Source organism: Lepisma saccharinum, chromosome 5 (assembly GCF_977018435.1).
Source record: "Lepisma saccharinum chromosome 5, izLepSacc3.1, whole genome shotgun sequence".
Classification (NCBI taxonomy): Eukaryota; Metazoa; Arthropoda; class Insecta; order Zygentoma; family Lepismatidae; genus Lepisma; species Lepisma saccharinum.
The window spans coordinates 16149078-16172476 of record NC_139233.1 but is presented as its reverse complement, the minus strand read 5'-3'; the positions used below and the strand labels follow the sequence as shown (position 1 = coordinate 16172476).

The window sequence follows — 23399 nt, the reverse complement described above, 5'->3', positions numbered from 1 at the left end:
AACCTTTGATATCATGGATTTGGCTAAATTTTGGTATACACGTTTCTTATCATGTGAAATATAGAAAACATTTCTTTTTTCTTTTTCTTTTTTCATGTTGCCAGTTTTTAAGTTATTGGAATTTAGAATTAACTCGTGAACATTTTCGTGCGATGATTTTTTACGATTTTCGACGTGGATTATCAAGATAAGAGTGCATCGATCAACTTACTTCCACATTTGGCGATGAAGCCCCATCCTTTGCCACTGTGAAACGCTGGTATAACAAATTTAATCGTGGCTGCCATTCGCTCACCGACGAGATTAGCGAAGGTCGTCCAAAATCAGTTGTTGTTCAAGAAAACATTGATGCTGTGCAAAACCTAATACTGCAAGATTGTCATGTGACATACTGTGAGATTGAGGCAACGATAGGCATTAGTTCCACCAGCATATATAAAATATTACATGATCATTTAGCTGTGAGAAAGGTATGTTCTCGTTGGATCCCACACAATTTGACAAAAACTCAAAAAGACACTCGCGTCAATTGGTGCAAACAAATGCTCAATAAATACAATCGTGGTGCTTCAAAAGACGTATATAAGATTGTAACAGGTGACGAATCATGGATATATGCATATGAGCCGGAACGTAAACAGCAGTCGACTGTATGGGTGTTTCAAGATGAACCGAATCCAACAAAAGTTGTTTGCGCTCGAAGCACATCGAAACAAATGGTCGCCTTTTTTTTTCGGGAAAACTGGTCATGTGGCAACTGTGCCTTTAGAGGAACGTAGAACCTGAATGGTACACAACAACAGTGGCGTAGCATGGACATTTCGGGTGGGAACGCCAAGTCCGAAGGAAGAGTCGGCCCTTTCTTGCTTAATAATTTACTTATGGTATTAGTCGCCACGGGTATTATTTGCCTGAAGTAAGCTGGGTTTTCAATAAAACATCATCATTGCATGTTTTAGCTAGAAAATTAGATGCCTCACTATGCCATAGATGTTTTGAACTCTGGTGTTCTATACCTTTTTTATATCTTTCTGCATGACACAAGTCATTAAAAACCTACCTGAATCACAAGCGCCTCTGCACAACAGTAGACATCATTGTTGTGGGCGATCCAACTACTGATTGATTTGGTTTATTTTACTTCGCTTTTCTACCACTTTTGGTTAATTGCGAATATGAATATGAGTGATGATATTGATGAAGGGACACTGACAAAGAACACCCGTGCTCACGCCGGGATTCGAACCAGGGACCTCTGTCGTCTTGGCGCACTGTGAAAAGCAGAGTGGATGATCCAAATATCGTACACTCTACTGACATAACAGTGCCGATTAGTAATTCAGACCACTGTTTATTACATCTTGAGAATGCTGATAAACATTTTAAAATAATTTTCTCCAGAGACCATTCGATGTTAAGAGTTTTCAAATGAATGCTAAACATTTCCATTCACACAATATTAAGTAGTTAGATAATAACGAAAAAATACAATAAGAAAATAATAGTTTTGCGGGTTAAGTGGTAGAGCAGCCACAGGCTGAATTTCTATCACGAGGACTTCACCAACTTATTTGACAAAAACTGTGTTGATCTTGTAGTTTCTAATACACATCGCTGTTCGTGCGATAAATTATACAATGCAGTGGCCATTAAGAAGCAGTATATTTGAGATTGGTAAAGTTACGTCAGTCAATATTGCGTATTGTAGCATCACACAGCACGAGTTGCATGAGCGCGAAGAGCGAAGAACCGGGTAGGAATTCTGCCGCTGTCGTCTGCTTCAGAAGGCAGTAAGGGTCACATGAACCAATCACGGTAGATCTCTCGTACGCCGGCGTAAGAGTGCCTATTTACGCGCGTGCTGTAGAAATGGAAGCTATCCCTCCATAAAGGCAGCACGGAATATAGGAGTCCTGTACGCCGAACCTGCTCGGCATCCGGCCGGGAAAGGCATTGAAAAGAGATGCTAGAACGAGTGTTGAAAGTGGAGCGTTGCAAGCGGATCGCGAAAAATAGCCATTATAATGCCATGAAGGTCAAACATATATGAAATTAGTCACGTTTTACTTTATAATCACAGCATTTAAGCATTTTTGAAATTTTAAATCTGGGAACGCCGGGCGGACGGGCGTACTATAACGCTACGCCACTGCACAACAATTTGTTTGCCAAAGGTCTTCAGTCAAATACGGAAAACAAACAAACGCCGTCGGATCATTCTTCATCAAGACAATGCCAGCTGTCACACATCTCGTCTAACAACTGACTTTATGAACAGTCAAAAAATCGAATTGATGGGTCATCCGCCCTACAGTCCTGATTTGACATCCAATGACTTCTTCTTGTTCCCGAATGTCAAGAATAAATTGCGTGGACAACGATTTTCGTCGGCGGAAGACGCCATTGATGCGTTCAAAAACCATATTATGGAGGTGTCTCAAGAAGATTGGAAAAACTGCTTTGACAAATGGTTCGAACAAATGCAAAAGTGTATTGACCATGAAGGAGAATACTTCGAAAAACAATAAAGCAGTTTTCAATGCCAAATTCCTGTTTTTTCATTGTTAGGCTCAAAATATAAATAGTGACCCTTGTAATATCTAATATAAACAGTATGATCTGGTAGAATGATTTAACATCTCAAAGTGCCTCGAAATGTTAGACATTTTCTCAGGATCGTGATAAAGGCTGCGAGAATACAACGTTGTCAGCAGCTGTCTGCAATACCTGTGCATTTTTCTGATAGCCCGACGTTCGCGTTTAGATTCAGTTCTGTTTCAACAAGCCCCATTTTTGAGGTACGTTTTTAACATTCGAATGGCGTGACCGTGGAGGGGTTGGTGTGGTAGGACCATTACCCCCACCAGGCAATCAAGGGGTCCCAATAATAATAATATAAATATATTAATTAAAATAATTAAATTAAATTAAATTGATGTTATTTCATATTTCGTGTTTTCGTCAAAAACGAAATTTGCATGCCTCTAGCGATTACCATTACATTACATTGCCCCCCACCTTCTAATATATCTTATTTTAAAGAAATCTTCCATAAGTAATGTTTCGTTATTCAGGTAGTAGTGTAGTAGGTATGCTGTCTAGTGTGGTTGGGATTGTCTTGTGTAGTAGTTGTGCTGTCTAGTGTGTTTGTGTTTATCTTATGTAGTAGTTATGCTGTCTAATGTATTTCTGTTTGTCTTGTGTAGTATCGGTGATGTGTATATATGTGTATTGTGTTGTAGTTGTGCTGTCTAGTATGTTTAGTTTGTCTTGTGTAGTAGTTGTGCTGTCTAATTTGTTTGTGGTTGTCTTGTGTAGTAGTTGTGGTGTGTAGTTTGTTTATGTTTATATTGTGTAGTAGTTGTGGTGTGTTTGTGTTTATATTGTGTTATAGTTGTGATGTGTTTATGTGTGTCTTGTGTACTAGTTGTACTATCTAATGTGTTTGTGTTCGTCTTGTGTAGTAATTGTGCTGTCTAATATGTTTGTGTTTGTCTTGTGTAGTAGTTCCTCCATTCATATTGGGGGTTAGGCGTAGAGCTGACAACTCTGCACTGTAAAAAAAAATTGTCAAGAAACAGCAATATAAATCCATGGATGTTCCCAAGGTAAAATATTCCGGAGGTAAAATAGTCTCCCGTTCGGATCTCCGGGTGGGGACTACTTTGGGAGGTCCCTGGACTAAGGATAAGATCTACGTTAGGAATAAGGATATTAAATTAGGTACCTGGAATGTTCTGAGCCTTTACCGGCCTGGGGCATTTCAGTGTACAGTTAATGAGATAGTTAAGTATAAATTAGATGTAGTAGCTGTCCAGGAAGTTAGGTGGCCAGGAGAAGGGAATTGTAAAACTAAAAATTATACTTTTTTCTATGGTGGTACTGAAAATCATAATTTTGGAACAGGCTTTTTCATAAATAATAGAATTATCTCGGCTCTTAAAACAGTAGAATTTATTAATGATAGGATATCATATGCAGTTTTACAGGGTAGGTGGTGTAAAATTATTTTAATAAACATACATGCACCAACGGAAGATAAAGATGATAATACTAAAGATGATTTTTATACAGAGTTAGAACAGGTCTTTGATAAATTTTCTCAGTATGATATGAAAATTCTGTTAGGTGACTGTAATGCAAAGATTGGCAAAGAAGAGACATTTAAACCCACGATTGGTAAAGAAAGTCTTCATGAATTAAGTAATGATAACGGTATAAGATTGATTACTTTTGCAACCTCAAAGAATTTAATTGTGAAAAGTACCACTTTTAAACATAAAGATATCCATAAATATACCTGGTCTTCTCCAGATGGTAAAACTCATAATCAGATAGATCATATTCTCATTGATAAGAGAAGACATACTAGTATAATTGACGTTCGTACACATAGAGGTGCTGACTGTGCCAGTGACCATTATTTAGTAATTGCTAAATTAAGAGAAAGACTCTCAGTGATAAATCATAAGCAACAAAATCTAAAAGTTCTAAAATTTGATACAGGAAAGTTTATTGATGAAAGAATTAAGAAAGATTACCAAATTAAACTGTCAAATAGATTTGATGTTTTGCAGGATTTAAATGATGATGAAAATATAAATGAAACAGACGTAAATAAGAATTGGGAGCACATACGTAATGCAATAGAATCAGCAGCTAAAGAAAGTATAGGATACCATAAACCGAGAAAAAGTAAGCCATGGTTTGATAATGAATGTCATAATGTAATAGAAATAAGAAATCAGGCTAGACTTAGGTGGTTAAATAACTCTGATGATACAAATCTAAACAATTATAATAGAATAAAGCGAGAAGTTAATCGCACGTTTAGAAGTTAAAAAAAGAGATTACTTGAAAAGTAAAATTAACGAAATTGAAACAAACAGCAAAAATAAAAATATCAGAGATTTATATAAAGGTGTAAATGAGTTTAGAAAGGGGTGGCAACCTAAAGTAAACTTGATAAAAGATAAAGACGGTGATTTTCTAGCTGACCCAAGCGATATTCTAAATAGATGGAAGAACTACTTTAATGACCTTTTAAATGTCCATGTAGGAGATAAATCATAAGTAAATGAAGTCCACACAGCAGAACCTTTAGTTCCAGAACGTAACTTGACTGAAGTTAAAGATGCTATTAAAAGGCTAAAGAATAACAAAGCACCTGGCATTGATTTAATACCAGCTGAGTTAATTAAATATGGTGGAAATTCATTAATATGTCAAATTCATAAATTAATTTGTTTAATATGGAATAAAGAAGAAATCCCTCAACAGTGGAAAGAATCCATAATTGTTCCTGTGTTTAAAAAAGGTGATAAAATGAACTGCAATAATTACCGTGGAATTTCTCTACTCTCAACAACACACAAAATATTGTCTAACATTCTTTTAACAAGACTAACCCCATATGCTAATGAAATTATAGGTGATTATCAATGTGGATTTAAACGTAACAGATCAACTACAGATCAAATTTTTCACATCAGACAGACAGCTATTCATTGATTTCAAAAAAGCATATGATTCGGTCAAAAGAGATAAATTATATAATATATTAGTAGAGTTTGGAATACCTAAGAAGCTTGTTAATATGATAAAAATATGCACCAGTGAAACAGAAAGTAAAATTCGTGTGGGTATTAATATGTCTGACAAATTTACAATTCATGATGGGTTAAAACAAGGAGATGCATTATCTCCATTGCTCTTTAATTTTGCCTTAGAATATGCTGTAAGGAAGGTAAAAGAAACTAAAGAAGGACTAAAATTAAATGGTGTGACTCAGTTGTTAGCATATGCAGATGATGTAGACTTATTAGGGGATGATATAAATACAATTAAGAATAATGCTAAAATATTTTTCAAAACTGCTAAAGAGATAGGTTTGGAAGTTAACAAAGAGAAAACTAAATATATGCTTACAGGCCGAAACCAAGTGTTAGGTAATAATCAAAATCTAATTATTGATAACAACTCGTTTGAACCAGTTTCCAAATTCAAATACTTAGGAGTAATATTAACAAATGAAAATTATATTAAAGAGGAAATAAAAAGTAGGCTTAATTCAGGAAATGCATGTTACTTCTCTCTTCATAAACTTTTGTCTTCTCGTTTAATATCTAAGAAACTAAAAGTTAAAATATACAAAACAGTAATTTTGCCTGTAGTATTATATGGATGTGAAACTTGGTCCCTTACATTGAAAGAGGAACATAAATTGAGAGTATTTGAAAATAAGATCCTTAGGAAAATCTTTGGACCTAAAAGGGATGAGGAGACAGGTGAGTGGAGAAGGTTACATAATTTAGAACTACATAATTTGTATTCATGTCCAGATATTATTAGAATGATTAAATCAAGAAGACTTAGGTGGGCAGGCCATGTGCCACGAATGGGAGAGGAAAGAGGAGTTTACAGGATCCTTGTTGGGAAACCTGATGGTAAGAGACCTGTAGGAAGGCCAAGACGAAGATGGAGGGACAACGTTGAGATGGACCTAAAGGAAATCGGTAGTGATGGAAAAGAGTATATAGAACTTGCTCAAGATAGGGAAAGATGGAAGGCCTGTGTTGCTGCAGCCATGAACCTTCGGGTTTAAGAAGGCTAGGGAGTTAGTTAGTTAGTTAGTTAGTTAGTTAGTTGGAATTTGAAAATTGACAAAATTGCCCAAAAACCGCTCACCGCTGAAACTTTAAATACACTTTGCAAGAGACCTGTTTCAACTACAGGACTAGGCATGGTCTCATTTTAAAGCTTAGGAAGAGGGCTTTCATTTGATAAACAACATGGTTGGTTTTTTGCGAAAAATACATTTTGAAAGTTGTTTCAAAATTTTATTTTAAGATTTCCAAAAAAACGAAATTTTCAAAAATTTTCAAAATTTTTACACATATTGGCACAAATCTACTGAAGGTTCAGTAAAAATTTCAAGGTGGTATCTCTTTGGTATCATGAGTGAGAGACAATTAAAGCTCACGTGTGAGTTATCCGTTTCTTGCAGTGACTTGTTTATTCCTGCTCTCCTATACTTCTTTGTCCAACTGGATCAGTTGTGGTGTAGCTGTCAGTGTGTGTACAGCTCTGTTAATACTAATTGTGTAAATACTATTAAAGTAGGCCATAATGATGTCACACTAGTATAACAATTTTTCAAATGTTACTGTATGCTTACATCTTGTGCTAATTCATTTTTATTAATGTTTCTGACATCTTAACATCAGACTCATCATCCTTGTTATCTCACATGATGAAGACTATTTGCAACAGTTAAAATGTTATGTTTAAAACCAAATACAGGTGAACCTCAGTTTTACGTTTCTCAGAAGAAGGTTAAAAAACTTGAAATGCAGGAAAATGTAAAATCTGGAAAAATTTTATGGCATTTTGCTCTATTGGGACCATGGACATTGAATGTATGATATAATATGGGAAAAAGTAAAATCGGGGTTCCACTGTATGTGTTGGCAATGATGGACAAAATGAGAATTGATTTGATCAAGTTTCGTATTGTAAATACTTTTTATTTTTTTATTTGGTATGCATGTACAACTTTGAAACATTGACAATGGCAAGCGTATTGTGTTGTCTCAGATCATCTTCACAATCAGATTTAATAAAATATGTAAATCATAGTACTGGTTTCTCATCACAACTCCATTTGGTCTGCTGATATGAATAAGTTTGTGAATCTTCACCACTTGTAATAAGGAAGAATGTACTGTTTACAATATTTAATAGTGAAATTGATACACGGAGTTGATTTTTGAAATTGAAATTTATTTTATGTTTCAGGTCAACTCTTGCCAAATGTATTCAAATCCCATGCATGGGGTATTTTGTACACGTTGCTTGAAATGTTCAGCTATCGAATGCACCATATTCAGCCTCACTACAGGGTTCAGCTTTTGTCCCATTTGCACAGTTTGGCTGCAGTTCCTCAGACAAACCAAACGCAACTGCACCTTTGGTAAGTTACAGATTAGTTTGTTGTAGCTGCTAGATTGATTTTGAGTATTGCAGACTATTTGTAAACATGCAGTATTGTGTACCACCCGGTATAACTAGGTAATAACTAGGTCCCTTTTTCTATTTTCAAAAGTGGAACTGTGTTTCTGTTGTGGCGGAGATTCATAGTCCCATGTTTGTTAATTAAATTGTTAAAGAAATGTAAATTATGTATAGCTGTCTGTTTTTCAGAAGTTTCCATTGTATTTAAGCAATTCAATATAAGTACTTAAAAAAAATACTATAAAAATGATTACTCACGTTTCGAGATGTAACTGGTCTCTTTCTCAGGTGCACTTCTTGGCAATCTGAATTACTTCATGCCTACGTCAATTTACACAAAAGAACAAGGAATAAGGTGATAGTAAAAGATCATGGTTAAAAAAGGTATTGGTTAAAACTGCCCTTTGTGTGCATAAAAACTCACTTTCTCACATTGCCAAGCATGAACCTCAAACCTAAAACGACCATAAAATCATGTCTCACATGCTTGACATATATTTTATGTTATGTTGGAAATAAGATGTGCAGTTATTAATGTGGTTTTCCTCTTATTTCATGCAGTGTGGAAAGCACAGCCTTAAGACTGATAACGGGACTGGGAAGTGCAGAAGTCCAGCCACAACTTTCTCGATTCCTGAGTGAGCCAAAGACTTTGGTGTCAGCCGAATCTGAGGAATTGAATCGTGCTCTTGTTCTTACGTTAGCCAGGGCTATGCATGTGACTGGAACAGGTAAGTAAATAAATATGATGGATTGATTTTTCCTGTTTTTTGTTTGTTTCCACCCCAAAAACTCACATATATTCAAGTATTTACCTTACATAGCCTCATTGCTAGAACTGAGATTTGGGAGAAATTGCCAACACTGATTTGTTAGAACTTCATTGATTCATTTTTCACAATTAACTATTGAATGTTTTTCAACCGGACCTCACAAGTAGCACTATCTAAAAAAAATTCTATTTATATTAGTTTATTTTGAGAGTCTCTGAGGATTCGGAGATGCGAGGCCAAGACTTAACTTCTTTGAATGTCCTGACCACTACTGCAAAAATAAAACAAACTTCAACTCTATACAGCAAATAGTGCTCCTGCTACAATATTTTTGTGTACATATCTGCACATTTGAACAGCCTGCACTTTAAAATTCAAATCAACATTACTTTTATAGCAGGTCTTCGAGAAAGACAATGTTTAAATTGCATTGCAATTCAAATATGTCATACCTTCATATGTATTTAAATTGTAAATGAATGATGGCAAAAGGATTACCATATCCGGAGTAATTTCACAGTAATTGTATGAATCCTTGGACATATTTTCCCAGCTGGCATTTAGTGGCTGAAAAAAAAAGAGAAATCCATGAAAATATTTTCAACCTTTCCTGTGACAGTGTTAAAAATATGTTTTGAACTGTGTTCACTCAATATTTTATTTCTGATTGCAGGTTCTGAGACCTCATCTGGAACATGGTGCAAGGATTTGTTAAATACAATTGTGCAAAATACACCTCACAGCTGGGCAAATCACACACTCCTCTGTTTTCCCCCAGTTTTGAAAGAGTTCTTCCAGCAAAATTCAGTGACCAATGTAAATAAACAGCAACTTAAGGTAAGTTGTATTTTCTTAATCTATGGATAGTGGTCAGATGGTAGCCTTTAGAAGATGGAATTATTTCAGCAGCGTTCACCTCAAAATCGGGGTTATTTTAAGTGTATAGTTTTGAAAATAAGAACAACTGCAAACAAAATTTAATTTCTTAGAAATTAACGATTTTACAATTGTGAATCATACCTCATTTTTTCAGTACAGATTTAGCTAAAAGATCATGCTCATGAAGGGTATGTTTGCTTTAGCAATTGGAAGTAGTAGAAGAAGAAATTTCGAAAAAGTCATGTTTTAATGAATTAAATTTGTCCCTACACATTACCAGGAATTTAGATTAAATTTTCATTTAGTGTAGTACTCTATATCCAGTTGCAAGAGGTGTAAAATAACCCCCTTCCCTCCCAAAAAGGACCTTTACATTGAAAACAGCCACCGTGTCTACTCTTGCTTCCTTCATCTCCTGTTAGGTTGTATGGCCAAGTCAATGATCAGATCAGTCATGATGTACTAAGCTTTTCATGCATATAAAAGGCATTTGTATTTACTAATTAGAAGAGTAATAATTTCTAAAACATATTAAAGTATTTTATTTTGCCAAAAATGACCTTTAAACACTTCGCTACTCAGGGACAATACCTGCGATTTGAGTGTTGGTAATAATACTGAAATATTGAGTGGTATTACATTATTACTGTGATAACAACAATGAGTAGTTTCTCTATTTTTTTATTTGCAATTCCTGAAAAATAGTTGAGTTTGAGTAAGTCCACTTTTTGCACAGATAGGTTAATCGGGACTGGACCTACAGTTTAAAGTGGGATCCAAACCACTATGTGCCTCCACCGGGTGTTGAACCTGAGATCCCTTGATTACAAGGCAACGACTTTACAGCAATGCCATCTGAGAGGCCTGAAAAATTGTTGAGTGTGTTAACTATACTGAAATGTTGACTGGTATTATATTATTATTGTGATTTCAACAACGAATAGTTAACTCTTTTTTTTACATTTGTTAAAAAAAATATAAATGCATCACACTGTTAATAAGAATATTATTATTGTACATTATATATTTTTGATTGTACATAAATAACCTGCTGTATGTATCAGTTTGATTTTTCTTATCAGTAAAATTGAGCATTATTGTTATATTTATATTTCAGAAAGCTGTGGAAGAAGAGTACAGAAACTGGTCATCTATGAACAATGAAAATGACATAATTGCCCACTTCTCAGTGCAAGGAACCCCACCTCTCTTCTTGTGTTTATTGTGGAAGATGATCTTGGAGACTGATCGAATTGGGCCCATAGCATATAAGTAAGTTTTAACAGTAAGAAAGTGTGCATGTGTGAAGATCATTAGAATTTTTGTTGTTGTTTAAGTTGGTTTATTGGTTAAAATTAATGTCAATTTTCTTATAAATAGCTTGTAATTGAATGTGAATTTGCCATTTCAGATATTGTGTTTTTATGATTGTAAAGTTATGATTGATTACTAGGTTTGTAAAATAAGTGTCTAAATGTGCAGTTTCTTTTTCTAAAATAAAACTCAGCACAGTGACTTTTTCTACATGCATTAATGAAGGATTTAAATTGATAATGTATGTTCATTATCTAAAATTTGTCATGTAATATATCAGGCCAGTAGAAACTCGCCTGTCAACATTGGTAACTTTTTTTATCCATATTGGTTAAAATTTCACGTTGCTCTATCTCACACATCAAATTTTGTACATATTTTTTTGCTATACACTCCTAGTTTATGACTGAGTAAATATTGTCATTGTAGGATATTGGAGCGAATTGGCGCAAGAGCTCTTTCCGCACATTTAAGAAAGTTTTGTGACTACCTCGTATTTGAATTTGCGAATTCCGGAGGAGGACAACATGTGAACAAATGTGTTGATGCCATAAATGATATGATCTGGAAATACAATATTGTAACAATTGATAGACTTGTGCTGTGCTTGGTAAGTATAAGTATAACATTTATTGTACTGATCATATTGATATTTTTGTTAATAGTTTTAAATATATAAAATTAAATTGAGCATAGAATAAAAATATATAAAACTGAAACTATAATAAGCAGAAAAGAATGATGACTCAAAGATGTGGACTTAAATGCAAGTAAGGAATGATTAGGACATGCAATTGTTGGGTGTATATTGTATTGCCAAATTATAACACTAGGAAAGAAGTAATTTTTACAGGCTCATAAAAGAAGTAATTCTAATATCAGGTTTGTTTTTCGGGTTATTAATATTATTATTTTTTCTTAGTCCCATCTTCCCTTTTAAAGTAAGTTATATTCACTGATCATCATGCTTTGCGACATAATATAATCCAGGAATGTAAAATTAGGATTCACTCTATTTATGTCATCTAAGTTGTATGATTATATGTGTTATTTTGATTCTAATGGTGGAATGTTTTGTAGGCTCTGCGAACACAGGAAGGCAGCGAGGCACAAGTGTGTTTCTTTATCATCCAGTTGCTTCTTTTGAAAGCTGCAGAGTTCCGCAGCAGGGTACAGGAATTTGTAAAGGAAAATTCTCCAGAACATTGGAAGCAGTCAAATTGGTAAGGAAAAGCAGTTTCGTCAGTTTTGTTGCTGTGTAGTCACTAATGCTGGACAGTCCTAATAGTTCATCCTTTCCTCACCTTTTTTTTCACCTCATTTTCCATTTTTGTACCATGCGTCATAATTGGGGCTTAGTACATACTACACAAGGCTTTAATACTCTCTAGACTATAGTAGAAACGTCATATCTTTCAAGCTGATGGTGCAGTCTTACAACCAGCCTTAGCTACAAGAAAGAAAGAAGAAAAGAGATATATTATTTAATTAAAATATTATTATTATCATAATAATACGTAAAAATATAGTATGAAAAGAGAATATAGTAAATTATAACCAGAAATTTGCCATAAAGAATGTAGAAAAGAAATCTGTGTTAATGCATTCTTCAGATATTTAGAAATAGTAATAAAGCTTGTAACACACAAGTTCAATGAACATAATTATTATATTTGATGGGAAAATGATATCAGCTCACTTTTTTTATGTAAGATGTCTTCCATATTATGTCATCTCCTATATTCCTATATTCAAATGAGGTGTGACCCTTCCATGTATTACACCCAATTGCCAACCTCACTGCCACGTAGTACACCCTGGACTGCATTTTGCAGACTAACGAGGTTCTGGCATCTGGAACTACGGCCAGTATAATCTTCTGTAGAACTGTGTGTGGAGGGGTGTTTCCTGTGTTTTGTCCTTAAGTGTGCTGAGTGCCTCTTTACCGCCTCCACTTTTAATCAATGTAAGAATATTTTATTGCTCCGACATTACAGTTATGTTTCATTAGATATATATTCAGGGTTGCTACTGACCGGGAATTCCTTGAATTCTGGGAATTAAGCGTGAATTATTGGCTCCGGGAATTATGAGTGAATTCTACTTGTATTTTTCTTCGTAGACGTGAAAAATTACAATTCCTAATCCAAATCCTATTCACTTTTCATGCAAATAAAAATTATTTTCGTAAAATTTTCTTAGTCTTATCAAGTTTATAACCATAGCTAGGGGCGGTGGGAGTCGGCCCTGGGCACCGAACTATCTAAATGAAGAAAGTTGTAAAATTGATTGATTGATTTGTGGTTTAAAGTCCACTTTATGGGCAGAAAGGCTAATCGGGACTGGACCTACAGTTAATGTAGGATCCGAACTACTGTGCCATGTGTTGAAAAAATAATTGAAATCGTTTGTTAGAACACAAATGCTTTAGCAACAACTTCTACCCCCTTTTTGCATAATTTACGAGTATAATAACGTATTTGATAAATTACTACTACTGCTACTAATAATAATAATAATAATATTAACAACAATTTGGTCCCGGCGGGCATGGATGTTTGTGACTGTCCATTCATCAATTTCATCATATCACTCATCCCCATCTTTGCAAATTAGCCAAACGTAGCACAAGAAGCGAAGTAAAATAAAACAAATCAATAATAATAATAATAATGTTATAATAATATTATTATTAGTAAGTTTATCCTGGCACTTGCACCCTCCGAACAACAAAAATTCATGGTTGCGTCTCTGATTGTAAATATAAACTCAGCACCTTAAATTAAATATTTTAATTATATTACGTATACCGTTTATTTGAATTATAACTTTTGGATGTTGGAATCACATAGACCCTTTATATTATTAAGATATTTGTGTGTGGATGTTGAGAGGTGGTAATAAGTAAGGTTTGAAATGGAGAAAGCATCTACTTGAATTTTTGGAAAGTTCTCCTTGAAAACCGGGAATTATACTTGAATTTTATCATGGTCCTAGAGTGGCTACCCTGATATTAGTTATTTTAAGGGGCTGGACCTCATATAACGTGATGGCTGCAATCAAATTCGATCAGTCAATCACTCCTATATTAATATTGTATTGGTAAAAATTAAATATCCGTACAAGTTAATTATTTTGTAGACATATTGTACCAATGATATAATCAGAATCATACTATTACTTGCTGATAATTGCTACAAATCAACTAGTTAGTTGCATACCTAATTTAAAATAATTATAATTAAGTCTGAGCTGACTCCATTTTGAATGAAGAATATTCTGATACTGATACTTATACCAATTCTCACTGATGCAGTTATGCAATCACTGAAACATACTTTGCATATCCATGGATAAGTTTAATGGTTTTAAATTATCAATATTTTTACCGATCCTCTAGTGTTGATATGTAAATATCTAAATATGTAACTTCCTATTCAAAGCCAGATCCACTTGTCACTCGGTACATTATTTGTAGAAATTTCATTTCTTTTTTTTTTTTCTTTTTTTATTTAACAAAGAATTCCAAATACAGCAGTAGACATTTTACATTGGAATGTATTAGCAATGGAAAATAACAACGTAAATTAAAATTACGTTTCGTAAAGTGACTTACACATTTTTGCACAGCAGCCTTCAAAAACGTGCCTGATTGTTCTATCCTGACATTTAATATTGAAACAGTGCCCCTTGCCTCATGACATTTTGTGGATCTTGTTAGATACTTTCACTCTGGAAAGTTACAAATTCAAGCAAATACTTTCTGAAAATGATCTGTATCAGTGTCAATTTAGCCCAAGTTACAGTTCCTTACTTCTTGTCACTTTTTGTTCCACTGATAACAAGTAAATATGTTTTATCAATCCTTTTTGTCTGCCTAGGCATGAGAAACACTTGGCATTCCATCGTAAATATCCTGAGAAATTTGCCCCAGAAGGAATTCTTGACCAAAGCGGTGGGCCGTCATCATCTTACCATTCTTTGCCTGTCTACTTCGGGAATGTGTGTCTTAGATTTTTACCTGTAAGTATATCAATTTTTATTATTTTGCAGAGTGATTTAAAATAAATCAAAGAGCCATTTCCTTGATCTGAGTATTCTAGTTTTAATATTGTATTAAATTGAATTGATAGAATAGTCAGCATTAAATTATCACAAATATAATACAATAGTTTTAAATTGCAGTGTTAATTAATTGCTTTATTTCGAAGTATTTGGTGTGATGACAAGTTACAAATACAGTCAACGTTGGCATAATTTTTAGTGTTTCCGTTTCATGCTGTACTTTGCTTTTCTGTCAATTATGCTTCAAAACATGTCAAGACCTGAACATTTCCACGAAGTAAATTTCTGCTGGTACAGGTTCTATTCGTACATAACTATACATGTAACAAAACAGTTACTTAAATTTGTTATACATGGAAAATGTAATACATGCATTAACAGGTACGGAGCTGATTGGTTAGATTCACTGAGCAGGTGAACTTTGAACCTTAGATTTGCCAACTGGACAGTCAGATGCAGGGAAGGAATAGTGAAACTGAAGAGTGAAACATGCTTTGTAAAAGGGGGGATTTGAACACACACAGAAAAAGGAATAGAAACCACTATTAAATTTTGTACGCTAGTCAAAACAATTTTATGAATTATGATATGAGGTAAGAAATATGTTATATTTTATCATTTCTTTTCATTGAGGTTTTTGACATTGTGATCCATCGGTATTTGGAAATCCCTCCAGTAACAAAGTCCTTGGAAACACTTCTTGAGCATCTTGGGTGCCTGTATAAGTTTCATGGTAAGTAGGGAACTCTTTCTAATACCTTAGTATGTTGTTTGGGCACTCAGTAACTGCCTACAGTGAATGGTGTCTCGCAGATTCCAATTTTGGACTAAGTTTTTTATTTCCGGTATTGTATTGAATATGAATAACTTGGTTCATGTTACGGGACTTTAGATGTGGTATGATATTAATATACACTCAAAATTTACTTTCGTGTCTGTGTAACAGTATACTGTATTTTCATTTAACTAACTTCAGTAACCACTGTCAGCATCCACATTGCAATTTGTGATTTGAAGTTCTAATGTGGATTGTAACAATGGCCAATGAAATTAATCAAATGAAAATAATCGGGTATGTGGATCCGAAAGTACATTTCATGTGTTGCTTAACAACTTGATTGATCACAATTATCTCCTACTTGTTCCTTACTCATGGAAAAAGATAATTTCTGTGTATTTTTTACCTTCTATACAAATTGTATGTAGAGTAAGTATATCTATCTTTGTTGCGTATTTTACAAATTTAACTTGGAAGTTATTGTTGTCGGACATAATAAACTGAATGTACAGCATGTTTATAAATGAATGGTGCAGTTATAAAAATTAATAATAAATCTATTTATTACCTTACACGGGTAAAACCTGCACCGTAAGCAGTGGCAACTGTCTAAGTTTTTGATGCGCTACCTGCTGTTTGCTTGTCATGCTTGCTGCGGGGCCGCATCGTCAATTCCGAGTCAGTCAGTTTTCGCAGCGAGCGTTAGTTCCGAGATGGCGTCGCAACAGGAAAAGGCTTTCTGTGTGCTCCGTTTTGAGGTGTCCAGATCTGTGGTAACAGTGCAATGTGAGTTTCGTGCACGGTTTGGGAAAGACCCACCACACAAGAATAACATAAATCGGTGGTACCGACTGTTCGTGGAAACTGGATGTTTGTGTAAAAGGAAGAGTTCTGGTCGACCTCGTGTGTCCGATGAAAATGTTGAAAGAGTGCATCAGGCGTTTCAGCGAAGTCCTCGGAAGTCACTTAATAAAGCAAGCAGGGAATCGGACTTGCCAAAGAATACGGTGTGGAAGGTGTTGCGTAAGCGACTATGTTTTAAACCGTACAAACTGCGAATAGTGCAGGTCCTTAAACCAACAGACAACGTTAAAAGGCGTGAATTCTGTGAAGAGATGCAGTTGAAAGTGGAAGAAGAAGATGGTTTTGTAGAAAGACTCATCTTCAGTGATGAGGCCACTTTCCATGTAAGTGGCAAGGTGAACAAACACAATGTCCATATCTGGGGAAGCGAGAAACCACATACCCAGATAGAGCATCAGCGTGACTCTCCAAAAGTGAACGTTTTCTGTGCGGTTTCCCGGGAGCAAGTGCACGGCCCATTTTTCTTCGAAGAAGCAACAGTCACCGCTGAATCATTTCTAGACATGTTGGAAACCTGGTTGTTACCCCAGCTTAACACCAATTACGATGATTACATGTTGCAACTTGACGGTGCTCCGCCCCATTTTCACAGGAATGTGAGAGAGGTTCTTCATCGTGTTCTTCACCATCGCTGGATTGGACGTGCTGCAAAAGAAGACACCAACCTTCTACCCTGGCCACCCCGTTCGCCGGATTTAATACCATGCGATTTCTTTCTTTGGGGGTTTGTTAAAGACAAAGTTTATGTACTGCCAATGCCCGTGTCCCTGGAGGAAGTTTGTGAATGGATAACTAATGCACTGCAAACCATCACGGTGGACGATCTACAGCAAGTATGGAATGAATTTGATTACCGCGTTGATGTGTGTCGTGTGACCAATGGTGCGCATATTGAAGGATTGTGAATAATGGATCAAAAACTTGGACAGTTGCCACTGCTTATGGTGTAGGTTTTACCCGTGTAAGGTAATAAATAGATTTATTATTAATTTTTATAACCACACCATTCATTTATAAACACGCTGTATTTACTTTAGAAAAATGTGTACTAAATTAATGTTACATTTAGCTATCCATTGCATAGGCTAAAATGACCCATCATAAACATTATTGGTTTTTAACAACCAGTCACTTTTTTTTTCTCAAATGTTTTACACAAGAGATTTGAATAGAGCAGGTATGCAAAGAGGGTAAGGTCCAGTTATGGACATGAGGAAAAGCAGGGGGGGGGGGAATAAAGCCATCATGTGCTGATCCATATAGCACGTACAATAACAATATTAATTTTTATGTTTAGTGTTTGAGTTATATACTGGCATTGTGAATTAACTTTAAGGGGATAAGCAGCACAGTCAGTGGTAAGATGAGAGCACTTTTCGAATTGTACTTTTTCTCATTTTATGTTGCTTTTCTAACTCTTTAGTCTAATCCTGGAAACGAAGGTGAATGATGATGGTGATGAAGGTGATTCTCACATGGAGTCTTCCGTGGCAGCAAGATCATCAGTGGACCTTCTCAACACATCTTGCGATTGAGCTGGTGCTAAATTTTTAAAATAAGAAAAATATCTAATCTTGGATACTTTCTGATACACACTTCAACACTGCCTAGAGTAGTAAATACATTGTATCATTACTTTTTTTCAGATCGACCTGTAACATATTTGTACAATACATTGCACTATTATGAGAGGAAGCTTCGAGATCGACCAGCACTGAAACGCCGTTTGGTATCTGCTGTGTTAGGTTCTTTACGAGACATAAGGCCTCCTGGTTGGAGTTTATCAGAACCTTACCAAACATATATGCAGAAGCCTCCAGATGACATCAACTGGGTTCCAGAACTGGATTACTACATTAAGTTAATAAGAAGAATTGTAGAAAGTATCCTTTACATTACAAGTGTCATTTTATTTTGCTATGTTTGAGTACAGAGTGCATACAGCATCAAGATTTTTGTAACAGACTAGCTTTATAGCTAGAGGCATGCATATTTCGTTTTTGACGAAAACACGAAATGTGAAATGACACATTGTAATGTTAATTTTTCATGTTTCTGAAAGGTGAGAGGTGCATTTTCCTACCCTGTATAGTCACGAAATAATGCGAAATGAATTGCAAAATGCGAAATACACTCTTAAACACGAAATTTAGAGTTTATATACCACCACAACACTTTCTGATGTCAGAATTATCCTGCGAGTTATGCAATTCATGGAAAATTGATTAATTCTGCTGTAAATATTTGAGAAGCAAGAATGGACCCCTTCATGCACGAATAGAATTAATATTCTGGTAATGACATAAATGTGTTATTACAAGGGATTTGTTTATTTTGTGTAGTAAGTGCAGTTTTTAAATCAAATTAAGGGTTATATTCACAATTTTAAAACCAAAATGTTATTTTATATATCGCTTTTTCACCGCTATAACAGCAAGATTTTATTTTATTTACTGATTTTGAACCCGAAATTGACTGTTTTTGTACCGAAATTTTGCTTTTCTATTTACCAAAAATATGTGCCTCTATTTATAGCTCATTGGTATTGAATGCCAGAGACTCTGATCTGATCCGTGGTTGAGTCAAAATTTTCATGTAAGTTGTAATATACCCTTTCTGTGCCACATGATATTTCATATAACTAGTTCACTTCAATACAAGTTTTTATTTCTTGATTGTGTAAATTTTTTTCCCTAGGGATTTTTCCTCAGATGTTTTGTGAGGTGTTTCAGTATGATCTGGAACAAATTCATACATAATTTTATAATTGTAGCAGTGAAAGAAAAAATTAGGATTTTCTGCTGAAAATGAAGAGAGCAGTTCTTATTCTAATATCTTAATGTGAGACAATGGAGAGGTAAAAGAGGTGGTGAATGTGGTAAAGCAGAGTGAGGCAACATGATGTGATTGCATAATTTCGTATGCATAAATGTCTAAAGGTACAAAATACAACACTAAACTAACTTCCAACAGCCCTTTAAGGGCCAAGGCCTTTCTTTAATTTGGTGACGCTTGGCCAGTGCTAATAGTCCCATCGCCACTGTTTTCTGGCTTTCGAGACCGAAGCCTGCTACTACTATTTGCCAAGTAGCTCCACAATTGTCCTCACATCACTGAGGGAATGAAAAAAAAATTGGGAGCTCCCACCGGGTATCCAGCTTGGTACTGCTCGCACCAAAGAAGAGAGTGCTAGCTATTTAGCTGCACGGGTGCCCCTATGAAATACAACACTATTATTAGAGATTAATGTCTACTGAGTTATCTCAAAATGAAAGTAGTTGGCCTAGGATATAGAACACCCTTTTGATATATTTAGTGCTATATTTAACATTGTTTATGGTACTTTGTTATTTTTGTTTAATGAATGAATGAATGATTTTTTTTTACTTCCTGTTTCTGCCACTTTTGGCTACTTGCGAAGATGAGGATGAATGGTGATAAAATGAAATAGATGAAGGGACAATCATAAACACGCATGAATAGCACACAACACAAGCCGCATGGAGGATTAGCCTAGTCATGAATCCAGGTGCCTCAGCCTTGGTAGTCTGCAAAATGCAGCCAGGGTGTACTGTGGGAAGGGAGGTTGATATTTGGGTGTTCAGAAAGGGTACCCCTTACTCCCCTCGTTTAATGAAGTCGGAGGCATGGACCTATAACTATATTATATTAGCCTCTTCACTATAACATGTTAAAATGACATTTGTATAGAGAGAGTAAAAGAAAAATATAGGAAGACCAAGATGAAGATGGAGGAATAATGTTGAGATGGACCTAAAGGAAATTGAAAAACTAAATATGCTGACCAAGGCAGTAATTTATTTTATTAAAAAACATAAACTAACGTAACGTTTCAACCTTCTAGCAAGGTCTTCTTCAGACTCTGTATCAAGTACAAAAGTAACCAGATACAGCAAGAAGGGTAATATATATACACAAACATTACTCCCTCCAGACTATTTAGAAAGTTGTTTGGAACTTTCTAGCAGATGACTTTCACTTTACTTTCACCTAAAAGGCTAAACACTTCCATATAGAATGTGGTTGGACTTTTTAATCTCACGCTTTTTTTTCCCTTCATTTTTCTTCCTTCTCCTCTCCTCTTTTTCTCTTGTCCTTTCCACTCTTTCCAACATCTTCTTCCATTCTTTGTTTAACTTCAGTCCCCCATTCCAGTTCATTGTGTCTTCTTCGCCTTTCTTCTCTATTTCCTTGGCTTCCTTCCATTTTCTCACTAGCATTCTCTTCTCCCTTCCTATCTGCTTAGCCTCATCCCACTCTATGTCATGTCCTGTTTCTCTCGTGTGTTTAAATATTGCATTTCTCTCTCTCTTAAGTCGTACATCATCCCTATGTTGTTTCAACCTGTCTTTCAGCCTTTTTTTCCGTTTCTCCTATGTACACACACTGACATTCTTTACATTTTACTTCGTAGATAATCCCTTCTTCTTCCTCTTCTCGGTTTTCCTTTTTCTTGTTAGCATTCCTTGCTATTCCTAAGATGCTTCTTCCTCCCTTCCTGTAAGTTTTAATTCCTGCTTTCCTAAGCACTTTGCATATCTTTTCTGTGGTCTTCCCCATACTCCTTATTCCAAACCTTCTCTCCTCTTTTTCTTTCTCTTCCAATTCTCCCCTGCCCGTTTTCTTACTTCTTCTGTTTATGTCCAGTCTATCCTGCTTCTCATAGCCATTCTTTTCCAGCTGTTTCCATAGGCTATTTATTTTGCCTTCTTTTTCACATTCTTTCATGCATATTTTCTTGATCCTGTCCTCCATATTCTTTATAAAATTTATTTTTGTCACCTCACTTACATCACTTCTTTTGTGGCAGAATACCCCTGCTGCACACTTCTTCTGATGCCAAGCGGTTTCAATTTCTTGTCCTCTTTTCCTTTTCATCAATATATCTAGATAGCTTAACTTGTCTTCTTCTTCTATTTCAAGTTCCAATAATATCCCTCTTTCTTCATCTTGAATTTCTTTGGCAAAAATGTCAAGCTGCCTCTTCGTTCCCTTCCATATGCCAAAACAGTCGTCCACATATCTGCAAAACAGAATCATTTTGTCACCTCCCTAAAGGAAATTGGTGGAGATGGAAAAGAGTATATAGATCTTGCTCAGGATAGGGATAGATGGAAGGCCTGTGTTGTGGCAGCCATGAACCTTCGGGTTTAAGAAGGCTAGAAAGTGAGTGTGTGTGTGAAGAAATTAAAAGCTGTGTGTTACGAAGATGTAAATGATAATTTACAGTAAGTGGAGGTTAACACTTGATCATAAAATGTAGGAATACACAAGGACATTGCAAAGCAGACTTGAGCAACTTGCTTGCACGTGTGGAGCAAGCAAACACTCCTGTGCAGCGTAAGCTTCTCTCCTGCACACTGAATGAACTCGATCAACGAAGCCTCTTACCTCATTCCCTCCCTCCTTTCCGCCCCTCTTCCACCACTTCTCACCATGCAGTCCACACATGCCACAAGTACAGTGGGTTGATCAGCTTTACTAAAAGTAAATTGGTTTTGTAGTGAACAATATTGATTAGTAGTAACGTTGCTTTATTTAATTTGAAATGCTGCAGTGATGATTCCTTAACAGAGATTTCAGCAATGTCAGGAAAGCCTCATTTCCCATCCACTGACTGGCGTTTCAACGAGTTCCCAAACCCAGCTGCTCATACATTGTATGTGACTTGTGTGGAACTGATGGCTTTGCCCACTCTTCCTTCAACTGTGGGAAGTAACCTGCTGGATGTCATAACAAAAGGGTTAGTCTTTCACATACTTTCATAGAAATATAAATTGTGCAGGTTATCATGAGTTCCAGTGCACTATTAATATCAAAATTATATTGTGTGGCACATGCTGGGAAAAATCATCATTGTCTACAGACTTTGAAATCCGTGAATTCCAGGATTTGTACATTTTATTCACGAATGTAATTTTTTCTTCTTCTTTCTGAACTACTCCAAAGAAAGATACAAAAACTAGTACAAAAAATACATGAACATTATGTATTTTCATCATAGTTGTGTCGTGTTTGTGGACAAAAGTTTTGGAATATATTGTGCACAAGGTGTGTGTATCCTTGATTCCCTAATGTGTTCCTGGCATGTTTATGATTGTGACTAATTCAATACACTTTTTTAACACCTTGAGATATTTAATAGTATGTGAACTCTTAAATAATCACAAAATATAATTCCCTGTAATATAGTTGTCCTGAGGATGACTCACTTTTCTCATACACTTATCACATTGTGAATGTCTTTGCAATGATATTTGTTATCAATGTGTAACTTACTGGATATGTTTATGCAAAAACCTGAAGACAATGCATAGACAAGGCATCAACAGTACATATGGATAAACCTATGATGGGCTCAGAGTGCAAGGGGTGTAGTGTAACTGCATTTAAGACAGTTTTAAGAAAAAGGCACATTTAAATATCTTAGTACTATGTTCAGCTGTTGAAGCACAAACATAGTGGTGCCTCTATAACTGTAAGCTATAATTTGGAACTTAGGAAGTGGAGTTACGCCACTTGTGCTCTGAACCCCTCATATGTCATCCAGGAACAGCATTTCTTCCAATTAAGTGAACTGTTTTTACTAGAGTGCGGCAATGAGCATTTTTCGCTCAAGCGGCAAATAGTTCGCACGGACAACATACAGAATTGATAGTTCTTCCGCTCGAGTGAAAAACACTCGGACTCTC

At 35.4% G+C, this 23399-nt stretch overlaps 1 protein-coding gene across 1 annotated transcript in view; it reads left to right on the top strand.

Annotated features, from left to right (window-relative positions):
* MED23 (mediator complex subunit 23) overlaps nt 1-23399 on the top strand; it is an 88346-nt gene that overhangs the window by 45093 nt on the left and 19854 nt on the right. The window contains exons 10-19 of the mRNA XM_083122208.1: nt 7798-7972; nt 8575-8744; nt 9460-9623; nt 10783-10937; nt 11409-11589; nt 12060-12202; nt 14861-15002; nt 15678-15777; nt 18333-18569; nt 22291-22450. Of these exons, the coding sequence (XP_082978334.1) occupies nt 7798-7972; nt 8575-8744; nt 9460-9623; nt 10783-10937; nt 11409-11589; nt 12060-12202; nt 14861-15002; nt 15678-15777; nt 18333-18569; nt 22291-22450 (1627 nt within the window). The remainder of the gene's footprint in view (nt 1-7797; nt 7973-8574; nt 8745-9459; nt 9624-10782; nt 10938-11408; nt 11590-12059; nt 12203-14860; nt 15003-15677; nt 15778-18332; nt 18570-22290; nt 22451-23399) is intronic.